Source organism: Malus sylvestris, chromosome 11, assembly GCF_916048215.2.
Source record: "Malus sylvestris chromosome 11, drMalSylv7.2, whole genome shotgun sequence".
Lineage (NCBI taxonomy): Eukaryota > Viridiplantae > Streptophyta > Magnoliopsida > Rosales > Rosaceae > Malus > Malus sylvestris.
Window position 1 is genome coordinate 11444141 of NC_062270.1, and position 14421 is coordinate 11458561.

At 37.2% G+C, this 14421-nt stretch overlaps 1 protein-coding gene and 1 pseudogene across 1 annotated transcript; one reads left to right on the plus strand and one right to left on the minus strand.

Annotated features, from left to right (window-relative positions):
* The first annotated feature begins 1321 nt into the window (after positions 1–1321).
* Positions 1322–5066, plus strand: LOC126590826 (putative pentatricopeptide repeat-containing protein At1g12700, mitochondrial; annotated as a pseudogene).
* On the minus strand, positions 5047–10661 carry LOC126590823 (auxin response factor 4-like). Its single transcript, XM_050256336.1, has 12 exons — positions 9693–10661; positions 9520–9576; positions 9164–9346; positions 8989–9073; positions 8823–8913; positions 8158–8322; positions 7387–7506; positions 7223–7298; positions 6834–6996; positions 6013–6758; positions 5736–5926; positions 5047–5533 (listed from the first exon to the last, which is right to left on the minus strand). The coding sequence occupies exons 1-12, from the start codon at positions 10029–10031 to the stop codon at positions 5350–5352; spliced, it is 2400 nt and encodes a 799-aa protein (XP_050112293.1). The 5' UTR covers positions 10032–10661; the 3' UTR covers positions 5047–5349.
* Between the last annotated feature and the right edge of the window lie 3760 nt (positions 10662–14421).

The window sequence follows — 14421 nt, forward strand, 5'->3', positions numbered from 1 at the left end:
AAACCTTTATGCTTACCACACTCAGAAATGCTATTGTTGAATTTATTTAGTTTAACATTAGTGGTCAACTTATTTCTCACCAACAACCAACCAAAAAATTTCATTTTGTGAGGAATATTTAGTTTCCAAATTTTGTCAAGTAGTCCCTTAAACATGTGACATTGGTTATCATCAATTTGAATTATGTGAGCTGATTTAACTGAGAACTCTCCATTACAGGTAGGGCCCCAAATCAGCTTATCTTCAACATCACTGATTGGAATAAAAAAAAGGTCGTACCCAGTGCACAAGGCTCCCGCTTTACGCAGGGTCTGGGAGAGGTGAATGTCGGCATTCCAACTTGTATCCATCATCACATTACTCACTTTTTTTATTTTTTTTTATTTATGTAAATTTGACCGCAAAGTCCGTCCCACTCCAGCATTGCTATCATGGGTAGAGACTTTGAGGATAATTTATTGATAAACAAGAAAAATACAATATGTCAGGAGGGACATGAGGCCAAACCCATACCATTTAAGAATTCATAACAACAATTCAAAACCTATTTAAGCAAAACCTATAAAAATGAAGCTTAGGATGGTTGTGAGAATAAGCAGTTGCAACACAAGGAGGGCATGAATCCCACCAATGGACAGCGAGGTGATCAACACCATAATTGCCCAAACAATCAGCAACTTAATTACCCTCTCTAAAAATATGAGAAATCAGAACCTGCATGGAGGATATTAAAACTCGACAGTTATGCCAACTGACCAACAGCCTCCAAGGGATAGATGTCAAGGAAGGTGAGGATGAAGAAAGAAGATGAACAACCAGCGAGGAGTCACATTCAATCCATAAGGAATGCCAACCTTTATCCCAAGCTAAAGATACATCACATTACTCACTTTAAGGTTCCAACTAAAATGGCTAAATATAATCTCGTCTAAAATTATAGTCATATAAGAAATTATTTTTAAAATGAAGCCACATTCATATATGGATAATATTAGAAAGATTAAAATTTTTAAACCAAATCTGAAAACTAAATGATGTGGTTGTAGATAATTGGATTATTAATTAAGTGTCGATTAACATACTAGTTTCGTATTCGTTACACATCATTTAGTTTGCACATTTAATTTAAAATTTTGATCATCCTAACATTACTCTTCATATATCATATTCAATTGAAAGTGCACAACATAACTTTAACATAAATTTCTGAATAATTTATTAGTTTTAAGTTTATTATTTTAATTTATTGATACAAACGCCCCTCTAGGCTAAACAATTGTCTAGCTCCTGGTTTATAATGTAGCCAAGTGTCCCAAATAAAGTAATGGCCTAAAACAAACAATAATACCCCATATAAATTTGTCATAAGTTTTCTTCCGGTGATACAAACGATGCCTCTCAACTACTAGTTTTCATCCGGCCGTTGGATTTGAATTAATTTATGCAGCATAAGAGCTAGGCCCTAGAAAACGGGCTGAATCGCTGAAGATGATGCGGGCAACGATTGCTGCTGCTGCTTCTTTGAAGGTTGGTTATGGCAGCAGAAGCAGCACCACCAGACTGAAACTCAAACTCAGAGGTATGCTGCCTTGTCTTCTTCAATCTTCTTCTGTTGTTGTTTTCTTCAACAATTACTTGGCTTTCTTTCACTCTCGAAACACCCAACACCACCAGCTTGTGAAAATCACCAATGTTGAGGATGCTCTCAATATGTTCGACGAAATGCTTCAAAGACGTCCTCTGCCTTCCGTTGTCCTTTTCAATCAAGTGTTGGCTCAACTTGTCAAGTTGAAGCATTACTCGACAGTCATCTCCTTGAATAACCAAATGGTTGTGTCAGGAATTCGTCCTAATGTTTATACCTTACACATTATCATGAATTGCTTTTGCCATATGCACCAAATGGGGTTTAGCTTGTCTATTTTGGGAAAATTCTTCAAATTTGGTTTTGAACCTGATGTCGCAACCATCAACACTCTAATCAACGGCTTTCTTCTTGAGGATAGAGAGTCTAAGGCAGCAGCACTTTTCAACAAAATGATGGAGGGAGGTAATTGCAAGCCGAATGCGGTTACTTTCGGTACCCTAGTAAAGGGCCTTTGCGCGAAAGGTAACAACACTGCAGCAATCCAGTTGCTTAAGAAGATGGATGAAAGAGGTTGCAAGCCTGACGTAGTTGTCTATAGCACGATCATCGACAGTCTTTGCAAGGATACTCAAGTTGTTGATGCATGGAAGCTCTTCTCAGAAATGACGAGCAAGGGTATTGCCCCAAATGTCATTACCTATACTCTTTGGTTCATGGAGTTTGCAAATTAGGAAATTGGAAAGAAGCTACAAGATTGTTGAATGAAATGGTGAGTAAACATATCTTTCCAGATGTGTGCACCTTCAGTGTTTTGGTTGATACATTTTGTAAAGAGGGGATGGTCCAGGAAACAAGGAGCGTGGTCGAAATGATGACGCAAAGGAATATAGCACCCGATACAATTACTTACAATTCGCTTATAGATGGTTACTGTTTGCGAGGAGAAATGGACGAGGCGAAAAAGGTTTTTGAAATAATGCTTAGCAAAGGGTGCATGGTCGATGCTCATACTTATAGCATATTGATAAATGGCTATTGTAAGCATAAAAGGATAGATGATGCTCGGATGATTTTTCTGGAAATGTCTCATAAGGGAGTTGTTCCAAATACGGTTACTTACAACACTCTTATTGATGGGTTTTGCAAGATGGGGAGAACACAAGATGCGCAAAACTTGTTCTCTCAAATGCAAGCTTGTGGCCAACTTCCAGGCATTCAAACGTATAATATGTTATTGGATGGCCTTTGTAAAAACCAACAATTTCCCAAGGCAGTTGAATTGTTGGAAGAGATGGAGGGAAAGAAGTTGGATTTTAACATTGTAACTTATAATATTCTTATTGAAGGTTTGTGCAGAGCTGAAAAAGTTGAATATGCATGGGATCTCTTTTGTAGTTTATCATCAAAAGGAATTCAACCTAATGTCAGGACATATACTATAATGATCAGTGGATTTTGTAATGGGGGACTGACATGTGAAGCAGAAAAGTTGCTTAGAGAAATGGAAGAGAGAGATTGTTCTCCAAATGATTGCACGTACAACACAATTATCCGAGGGTTTATCAGTAACTACGAGACATCAAGGGCTATGAGACTTATTCAAGAAATGGTGGTGAGGGGTTTTTCTGCAGATGCATCAACTATGGAGTTGATCGTTAATTCACCCGCTATGTTGGCATTAATAGAAAGATCGTGATGAAATTGATTTACATCTTTGCAGTTTGGACAACTTTCGGTGCATCCTTCCCTTGAATGCTGCATTGGAGAGAGTTGTTCCACTGCTGAGTCCAGTTCATGTAGCCATTTGATTCACGCATCACTTAGTGACGAATGATATGTGCTATTTTAATTTAATCTATCAAGTGATTGGGCAACTTTTCTGTTACTCTTCTTTTAAGATGATGAAATCTGTTGGAGAAGCAGAGTATATGGACCGATATGAAATTTGTAGACATATTTATGGCTTGGTTTAACTTCTCGTTTGTTTTTTATGTGATAATTCTGTCAAGGATATGAGTCGGACAGAAGAAGAAATGGAGGAAATGATAGCTATAGGAGGAGGACTGAACCCATTTCTTAAAATTCTGCACTTCCTCTAACACATCTGATCAAACAAGGCATCCGAGTTCAATCACAAAAGGAACAGTCTGTATCCGCTCAAACGATGCCCAATGTGATTTAACGAAGAATATACGAATTCCATCTTTGCTTAAACATTTTTCTATCTGCACTATAAAATATTGAAAGAAGAGGGCCATCTCTCGGTGTACAGAAGCCAACTTAACTTTGGTCAGTTGCTTTTGCTGACATTTATACTTGTTTGCAATCATCAAGGTGAAGGATTCGTATTCCTTTTTTGACTGCTTTTTCTTTCTTCTAATAGTCAAATGGTAACAGAGTTATCCATCTCTTTCTTTCTCTCCTCCCATTGTTTTCAGGTCCTACGTGTATTCTGTTGCCAGGGAGTGTGACAACGGAAAAATTGACCCTAAGGTGCTGTAACTGCTGTTGGGGCTTCTAAATTTTTTTTATTTCACTTTAGTAAGTGATCTTACAAGTTCTTGGCATTTGCAAACAATAACTCTTCAAGGTACGAATTTTCAGGATTGTGCTGGAGTTATACTATGTACGGCTGAAAGAGCCACGCAGGTTGCTTTGCAGGTAAAAGATTCTGCACTTACTTCTGCAGATGTGTAATTTTTCTTACTCAAACATAAACCTCATTCGTGCCAATCAATTTAGTCTTATCTTGGCCAGACGAATAGTTTTCTACATATTGCTCGAATGCCCTTAATAAAGTTGGGTAATTTTCGTTCACGTGATTTGTTTCCTAGAGGTTTTTCGTAACTAGAACTGGGATTTGTATATCCATATGCTTGCAACAAACAGATGAGGGCTTGTGCATGATGACTTTACAAGTGCCGTGAACAAGTTTATTTGAACTTTGCAGGCTACACAATGTTTTGGTGGTAATGGTTATGTAAATGAGTACCCAACTGGCCTGTCTCCTTCGCGATGCCGAACTGTATGAGATCGGAGCTGGGATAGTGAGATCAGAATGCACATGTTCAATTGCTGAGCTGAAATGTGTGCAGCTCTCGCCTCTCGGGCACTGCATTCAAGATACACCGGGTGTTGCAGCCCGCCAGTTGAGTTTCTTTCACTCGCACATTCCAGAATGCAGAATCACGAAGGATCGTAGCAACTGGTGCATCCATGATCAGAAAACGAGAATCAGAGTGTTCTTCGGGTAATAAAAACACTGAAAGTTCGGAAATTTCGTTTCTTTTTCACTTTCGCTGTAAAACCGTACTCTATTTACCCGTGGTGGTAGCGAGGTTCAGCAGTCGTAGGCTCCGGACTCCGTTTCATCTCTGTAATTTTCAGTTAGAGACAGCATAATCTTTAATGTTTGAACCAAAGTCATGAATAAATCATTGATGTGGAGGGAAGCATCCTAAAGAAACCCTACTAGAAATCGTTTCATCTTCTCCAATATGTTGGAAACCTACAGAGTAATAGCACACATCAACAATTCATGCTCATACAAAGTCACAGTACTACATAATCAAACGTCAATCGGAAAGACGCCAATCTCCGGAAGGCCAAACATGTCTCGGTTTCAAGACTACGACAACCGCAACTACATAACTTAGGACTAGGAACTCCATGAAATACATAATTAGGTTCTGGTGTGCATTATTTGCATATGCAGATATAAGATTACAACAACACAATGACCACCCTGAATTTCATTATTTTTAGACCCGGATAGCCGTCGGAGAAGAATCCGGCTGGCTCACGGATGAGGACTTTGACACTTCAAGCATGACCGGCGCATGTTCCAAACAACTTTGAGTATCATCGCTGATCATTCCGATGGTCATCTTCTCCACTTCTTCCCGGGTATATATATGGATTTTGGAGACCACATTGCAAAATTCACTGCACCAAGAACACATCATTTCCGGAAGGTCATATACAAAAAGCACTTGTATGAATTGTTCAGAAACAAAACTTACAGCTACATTTATGCTAATTAACTTAAAACATAAGTTTATAAATGCAGAACTAGATATAAAATTCTACTTTCCGAGAGAGAGAGAGAGAGAGAGAGAGAGAGAGAGAGAGAGAGAGAGAGACGTACTGCCATGGGTCATCCCCAACAACCATCATATCGTTCTCACTATCAGTGTACAAGATCCGCCATCCTTTATCAGAATCTCGAAGAAGGCCTTCCATGCCAAACAGCCGCTCCAGTTCGGTCAGCAGGTCACCATAGCCATTCAGTTTTGCGAGATCAATGGCTCTTCCCACTAAGCTGCCTTGCTTGTGAACCTTCACTCAATATATGTAACATCAGTTGGCAAAGATGTCCTAGGCATGGCATTTTAGAGACCAACTTGAGGGCTACAATAGCTTACCTTTGTACAACTCCGCTTACTGGAACTCTGAGAGTTTGGAGAGGGATTGTCCCCGGTCAAGGAAAAACCAAAAAGTTTACACCCAGTAACAGTCCCGTTATAGTCTTTATCATTTGGATTTCTTGGATTTGGCACTAAAGCGGGAAGGGTAGAAGTACTCTCCTGTGTCTTATGTTCACAAGGTTTATTTGGCCTTCCAACTTCATTTCTTGCAACTCCCATCTGCATAGAGTATGGGTCGATTTGCATTTTCTCTCTGGGTAAGTTGGTAGCATTAGAGCACATTGTGGGATCTTGGCCAGCTCTGTGAATGTCACCATAAGGAAAGTACATATTTGGAAGGGATCCAGAAGCTAGAGAGAAATAATTTGGTTTGGGCGGTTGATAAACGTTGAAAGGTGCGCAACCATTGTTGGATTCCCAATCACCTAGGGTGAAATTTGCTTTTCCTGTCAACGATCTCAATGGGCATATTTCTTGACCTTGCAAGACTTTTGGAAATCTATCTGATTCCGCAAATCCTGTGTAGGGGGTGCGGCGAGCCCTCATAAGCTCATCAATAGTAGCCTTCTGTGTTGCATTTGATGCAAGACTTAGATGTGCCGGAGCGTGCATCTCAAAATCTTGCGGGCGGTTTACAGTATCACCCCCATAGAGGGGTGATATGAAACCTATATTTTCTTGACCTTGCAAGACCTTAGAGGATTTAACTGATTCCTCAAAGTCCTTAAACCCAGCCCCTCCAGCTGCAAGAAAATTCACATATTGAGGACCAATGATGATGTAAAAAATGCTTGCAATGTTATTGGGAAGTATCGTACCAGTGATGGAGGGGATGGGTGGGGTTCCCTGCAGACTTGTCCGCAGTTTCTTCAGTCTTGGAGAAGACTGGATGCTCAAAGGTGGGAGAGAAACAGAAGGATCAACCTCCCACAGCGAGACTCTTTCTTGATGATCATTTCCTATATCTTCATCCCATCTGACCTGGTAACGTAACAAATAAAGGTGTAAATGTAACACCACAATAATAGAACTATAGTTTGTGAAGCTGTCATTTCTTTACACGAAGTGCATATGCAGTGCATGCATAGATGCATTTCAATAATTCAGCACTCTCTCTCTCTCTCTCTCTCTCTCTCTCTCTCTCAGAAAAACACGGCATGCAGTTCATTATCGGTTTTTAAAAAGGAAGATAAAATACGAAGCATACCATCAAGCATCTCCATTTTGAGTTTGGCCATCGAAACGGATCCAAGTCGGTGATACCAGTCACTACACCACTACACCTACAAGAAACCAGAATCTGTACTGTGTCAATAAAAAGTCTAACAAGGAAAACATGCTGGCCATGCCATTGAATCAACTTATAAATACCTTCTTTCAGGTGAATCGTCCCTATCAAATCTCATTTTGAATCGTGTCCCGGTGGTCACCGGATTAGTGATGCTTTTGACATATTTTTGGTAGGGAATGACAAACTCTGCATGGCTTGCCCTGCATCACAGAAATTTAAACAATTTGAAAAGATTCTGTCAATGCATAACCCCGTCCATGCATGTTTACGAATCTTGGTGAAAAAAAAAATCTGTTTTTGTTTTTGATAGATGATTTGAGCAATGGAAAGAGAGGTTACTTCATTAAGCATACAATGGAATGAAAGTAACCATATTTAAGCCTCGTCGAAAGAGAATAAACCTTAAAAGAACGGTTTGCACAAAACACAGGACGAACAAGCTGGTAGATTCTGAAGTTAAAAGATAACTAGAATTATCAGTAGATTTCCGTGTAACTCATGCCAACTGTTGTGATATCCAAAAGTGGAAATACCCCAACTTACTAGCACTTGCCGTACTAGTTTATGGAACCGTATTAACAAAGTAGTGTACTAAATTATTAACGTCATCTCCTTATTTAAGTAATCGCGTCAAGTTCTTGTTTTCTATTGTTTGTGCTTCTTTACCACGAGAACAGGACAAGCATATTTAGATCATACACAAAAAATGAGCAATCATACAGATACGCCACATTTAGTGATCAAATGAAAAATGTTAAGTACGAAAATGCAGAGTATATAAGGGTTCATAAAAACTGTGTGTCAAAACTAACATCACCAAAAAGTAAAGCGGAATAGTATTGTACTAGTACCTTGGACTGTAGAATACATGAAACATGCTCTTGGTGGATATCGCATTAGCCACGAAAGAAAGAACACTAGGGTACGAATTCTGGTTGCCTACAACTGAATCAGGAAGACCATTTCTAGGTCGAACAGCTCTTCTAATTCCCAACCTCAGCTCTCCGTTTTCACCCCTACAAAGACCATTGTAAAGTATTTAAGTTACCGAGGTTACCAGACAATGAACAAAATCAAAGAAACTTTTAGCTTCAAATAGAAGTTAAATTAGTCTTGTTCCAAAGACATAATATTCTTTCATAATAGTACAAGGTACACGTAACATAAGTCTACATCCTATAATGTGCGGAAATCTATTTTCGCCTTTGGACATAAAAGTATTTGCATTCCAGCAGCAGAGATTCTTTTACAGAGAAAAATAAATATGTATGCTCAACCAACTACAATATGGCCAATCAACACTTTTTATGATCCTTAGTAATTATTAATAGCTCCTTCACAAGGAAATCTCCGAAAGAATCAACCATTAACATCATTCAGGCAAAAGGCATATTTTTGGCTACTTCTCACCTGTTAAAATATCGATGATAGCCTTTGAATTGGTAGAGAAACAAATTTGAGTGATTCCTAAGCCATGATCAATTTGAAACTAAAATAGTCAATTAATTGCAGTTACCTCAAAAAAAGCACAGCATCCCCCGCTACAAGATTCTTTTGGCTTATGAAAATACTCCATCCTGTAGTGAGCAGATGTCGCCTTGGCTGACCTGATGAGTAATACGCTCAGAATCATACCAAATTAACAATCAATCAAACCGAAAGAGGAATTCTAAATGATTTACCTCTATATATATGTCGAAACCTCCACTCTACCCCATGTAGGTCCTTTGCAACAAGTTCTTGAGACGGCCTCTGCTGTTTATAGTCCTACCGATAAAAGAAGAATTCTATTAAAAGATATACAAATAGAAAAACCTTCGATGGAAAACAGAGAAATATAAAAGCATTTATTCATACCAATGGAGGAAAGCAGTCTTCAGCAGCTCTCCGAGGAACAGAAAACCCTCCGTGTGTACTGGTATCGGAAGCTGTAAGCGTTTTGCAAAACATGTGAGGGGTTGATTTTGTAGGTGATCCTCCATCCCCCTCATCCACTCCCAACTCTTCAAGCTCTTTCCCTTCCAAATTTGTTCCTACCAACTACAGAATACCCAAAATCCACATCCTAATTATAACCGCTATAAACCGATAAAATTGAGCAGCCACTACGAAAAAATAGCATTCCAACAGAAACTTCAAGTCCACAACAATAAAAGGTTAAGAATTAAATAGAACAATTCCACTCCAATTTTCATTGTTTATTACAATCATACCTCAGGCTGAGGAAGCAAAGTGACATGTGTGTAGACCTCATCATTCTCCTTGTTAGCCTGTTAATTCAAGAAGCAACAAATTCAATAACCAAATTAAATACCCAGAAAATATTTGAGAAAATAATAACAAAATAAATACAATGCTGGGAGTTTCATATGGAAAGGTTACTCACAAGCAGCTGGACATTCACAACCTTGCAGAAGATCTGCGGGTGGAGATCAAACGTGGGCATCTCCATGGGAGAGAAAGGAGAGGAGGAGGCAACTTGCTCCAAGTGGCCTTGTGGGAAGTAGACAACCACATTCCCTTTCTTGGGGAGTGAGATGAGAGGGCCAGCACAAGCATGCCAAAGCTCCAGATAAATTGAGGAAGCCACAGGAGCTGAGGATGAATTGGAAGAAGATGAAGAAGTTGAAGAGGACAAGCAATAAACACAAACACCGCCACAATCCCCATTGCAATAAGCATTCTTCTCCACCTCCCTCACTGCATGGTTCAGATCAATTTCCATGAATGTTCCCCAGAATTGCTCAAGAAAAAGTGCTTCCCAGATAAGCAGTCCCAAAAGAAAAATTGACAAGATAATCAAAAACAAGAAAATGAGTAACCAAATGGGAGAAGTGAGGAGAACCCAGAAAGCAGAAAGGGAAAATTTGAAATGGGGAGGTGAAATTCAAATCATTTCAAGGAGTTTTGATGTTTTGAAGGGAGCCCAGAAAGCAAAAAGAGGAGATGAACAGAAAAGAAGAAGAAAATCATGTTTGGCTTGGAGGAAAATTTCAGAGAGTGAAGGAGAGAGAAAAGCTGAGAGTGAGAGAGAGAGAAGAGCAAGAAGAAGAAGTGGTTTATCAAATGATAACAAGGAATTCAAAGTATGATTCCATTTCCTCCTCCCCCATTTACAGGTGGTTAGAAGAAGGAGCAGAAGCAGCAGCAGACGTAGACAATTGCATACGAACACAGAAACAAAAGGCAAAAAAAGCCAATGTGGTGATGGCTTTTCGACTTCGACTGTTTAACAGAAGACAGAGAGAGAGGGGAGGAGAGAAAGAGAGAGAGGAGGGTGGAGAGTGTTGGTAATGTACTGTCTTAGCCTGTCCCCCCCACCCAACACAGTCTCTCTCTCTCTTCTTTCTCTCTGCTTTTGCTCTGCCTTTGGCTTTATCTTTTTCGTTTTAATTAGTAATTTTCCTTTACTGTATGAAGGACGTCGTAGGTGAGGCCCTCCACCAAGACAAAAGGAAGGTTTTAGCAAGAAAATATATTGAAAAGACAAAAAGGGGTTTTCATTCATTTTCTATTTTCTTCATTTAAAAATCTTCAAAATTTGTCATTTAGTATTACAATCTAGTAGGTTTCTTCTTCACTTGTAAGTGAGAGATCTTAGGTTCGATTCTAGAAAAAACGAATTTGAACCATATTATTGCTAGCTTATTGAGAGACTAAGTTTACCCCTCCCTTTTAGTGTAGATAATATGGGTTGTTAAAAAAAATCTTCAAAATTAAAAGTACAAAATGGTCATCCCATTAAACAAAGTTTTAACAACAAAAATGAAAATTTGGAGACCAAGAGTAGCCTCTTTTGCCAATTAATTATGGAGGAGAGATTTTTGTATGCTTTGTTTTGTTATGTAGTTTTATCTTTTTCTATCAGCTTTGGATTGAATAAATCAAAATAAAACAGAAGTTTGAAAATTACGCTAATTTTGACAAGAGGAACTTTGTGTTTTGCAATGTTGAAGAATTTATTATTCTCCATTTTGAAGGTCATGCCCTTGTTCATGTTTTGCTTTCCTTTTGAATAAGTGGTTTCAAGAAAGTGTTTTGTTAGAGAGGAAGAAGATCGATGGGGATCCAAGCCGCATCAGAGTGCATAAACATAATTACTTTCCGTTACTGCTCCAAATCCAATCTTTTATAGTACTCTTCCTTTGACATTTTTGGAGAAGGATGCCCTCGTGCGTTTTTGTTGTAATTTATCGTTCTTATGAAGAAGACTAAACAAATATAACCTCCTCCTATCCAATCTATATGGATTATTTAAGAACTAAACAAGTACGTGGAGCAATGAAGACCAAAACTTTAGGTTCAAGTTAGGCAACTTTAAAGTTTAAAGCCATGAAGTAAAGCCTTACTCCGTATGGTGAGTAAACTACCTTACTAAATAAAAAAGAAAGCTTCAAAGTTATCCTTCGTTTTTTAAAGTAAGCAAGTAAACGAATGTTTTTTTTAAGAAAATAGTCGTGCTAAATCAAATAGAGTTAAAAATAGAGAATTGTTATTGACATTCTAAAAATTTTATTGTACACTTTTCACGAGTATGTTTTTTTTTTCTAAATATAAAAAGTTTGGAGTGCACAATGAGAATTTTTGAGATAATGCTTGGAATACCACATTTATAAACCAAATTATGTGTTACCAATAAGAAACAAGCACGTTAATTGACATTTACTCAATAATTCAAACATTTACAACTACATCATTTGGTTTGTAAATTTGGTTTAACAAATTTGGTCTCTAAGCATTATACTTTTACTAATGCAAGTGCTCAATGCGAATAATTTAGCTTACCCATATGACAAATTGAACGAAAACAACAAATAAATATTAAATAGGATAAATAAAGAGAAAAAGAGTGCATGGTTATTATTTTCCATACCAAAATGAAAACTACTAGTAAACTAAAAACAAACAAAAAAAATCATTTGGACTTTTCTTTACAAAAGTTTTGTGTAAATTGTCTTAAGAAAATGACCAGAATAAGTAGTGATCTTTTTCAATTTTGTGCAATATGATTTAGACTATTTAGTTGAAGATCAATCTCTTATGTGTAAAGACTCTTTTCTTAATATATGACGAAGTGATATTATTTTATTGTCCAAAGGTAATAATCCGAACCATTCATTTATTTTGTCATCTTCTAAAGATCATATCAATAAAAAAAAAAATTGATTTGAATAAAATTTAATTATTCACATAAATCAAACATGTGGAGGATTAATCATAAAGATTTTACTTTTTATTATAATCGTAATTTGTTTGACACAAATAAATGATAAATAAAATTATAATATTTATATAGTAAAATATATCGACTAGTGATGTTTGAATGGGTGGAATCGGAATCTTGGGATTGACAAGAGGTCATGGACATATCATTTTATGAAAATAGAGAGGAGAGAGAGAGAGAGAGAGAGAGAGAGAGAGAGAGAGAGAGAGAGAGAGCTGTCGATGCAAAATGAGAAAGGAGAGGAGGGGCCCTTGGACAATTTGGCAGCAAATATGGTGGGAGTGGTGTTGTTACTGTCGGGAGTATTTTTAGATTGATTTTTTAGATCAACTTTATACATCATATAATATTATCAATAGTAAATAAATACGTTAACCACGAGTTTGTAGTTTGATAGTAAATGGTGGATTACGAGACTTGAAACTAAAAACTGAAGGTCTTAGATTTAAAACCTGTTGTTAGTGTGGAAGTCTCTAACGGAAGGGCTTATCACCAGTTATTCCCATTTAAAAAAAAATTTAAAAAAAAAGTGAATTAAAAAAGAAACCTTCAAATAATAATTCAACAACACGATGCATAATTTAGATATTTTAATTTAAATAATTGATCTCTCTAACATTATCCGATTCCCCCACTGACCCATCAGAGACCTTCCCATCCACAGTCCCACTCTTCTTTGTATCTCAAGTCTCATCAACCCTAAAAATCTCCGTCCTTCCCACCACCGCCGTACTCCATTTCCCGCGCGTGAGTACACGTTTCCTGACAAAGTTTAGCTAGAGGCGTTGACAGGAGCGAAGAGCGCGTGGAGGTGATTCTGGTGTCTTTGGCCTGCGCTTTTGGCGCTGCCTCATTTTGTTTTTGCGATACATAAATTAACATTTCCTTCCTCACACTCACACATACATTCTCTCTCGCTCCTCGATTACCGATTTACCGAATTTACCCCTCGCACGTTTTTGTATTCACTAGACTGCCACTCGGTTTAGCGACGGAGAGACTGACATGTGCAACGCACGGGCATTTACAAAGTTGTCCCCCACCTTGCTCAGGAAATTTCTCCGTGTGCCTTGTACATAATTTGGTATCTCACTTTATATATATATAGATAATAAATATTATAATATAAGTGTTTGTAATTTTTTTAATGTGTAATTACTTGTATTATGATATTTAATGTATCAGGTAACGTTTATTGCATACTGAAAAATTTGTCTTTCTTTGCATGCATACTGTTTATTTGCCACGAGGTTCTATTGTATATTCGGTGGACCTCTCCGCATGTGATTATGAAAGTTTTGTTTTAAGGTCGCATAACTATTTCGTTTGTGATTTACAAGTTTTTTTAATTTTTTTTTAATTGAAAACTATTAGATAGTTGCTTTCAATTTTTAGGTTTTGTTAAATATTACCTAAAAACTAAAATTTGAAAATTAAAAACTAAAAATGAAGTGGTTATGAATCGAGACTTTAGCATTTAATTAATCAAGTAATTATAAATAGTCAATAAATACTTCAATTTTCTTTTTATGGAAAAAAATATTTCAAAATAAATTTGTAGCTCAAGTAATTAAGAATATTTATTTATGCACTGTAGTCCTAGATTTGTTCCTCTTATCTGTTAACGCTTTATATCACTTTATATCAAAAACAACTTAATTTTTCATTTTTTGCATCCCTAACCACTTAATTATAGAATAGAAAGAAAAAAAATCCACACTCATCACTTGTACCTACAAATTGATTTCAACGCAACATTTTTTTCTCCACACCACACCTCATGCTCATTTTTTCCCGCTAAATCGTATAAAGTAAATAAAATCTTGTACATAAACAAATAACTGTGCAAAGGAAGAAAGAATTTATACAAAGATAATTTTCCTTGTACTTT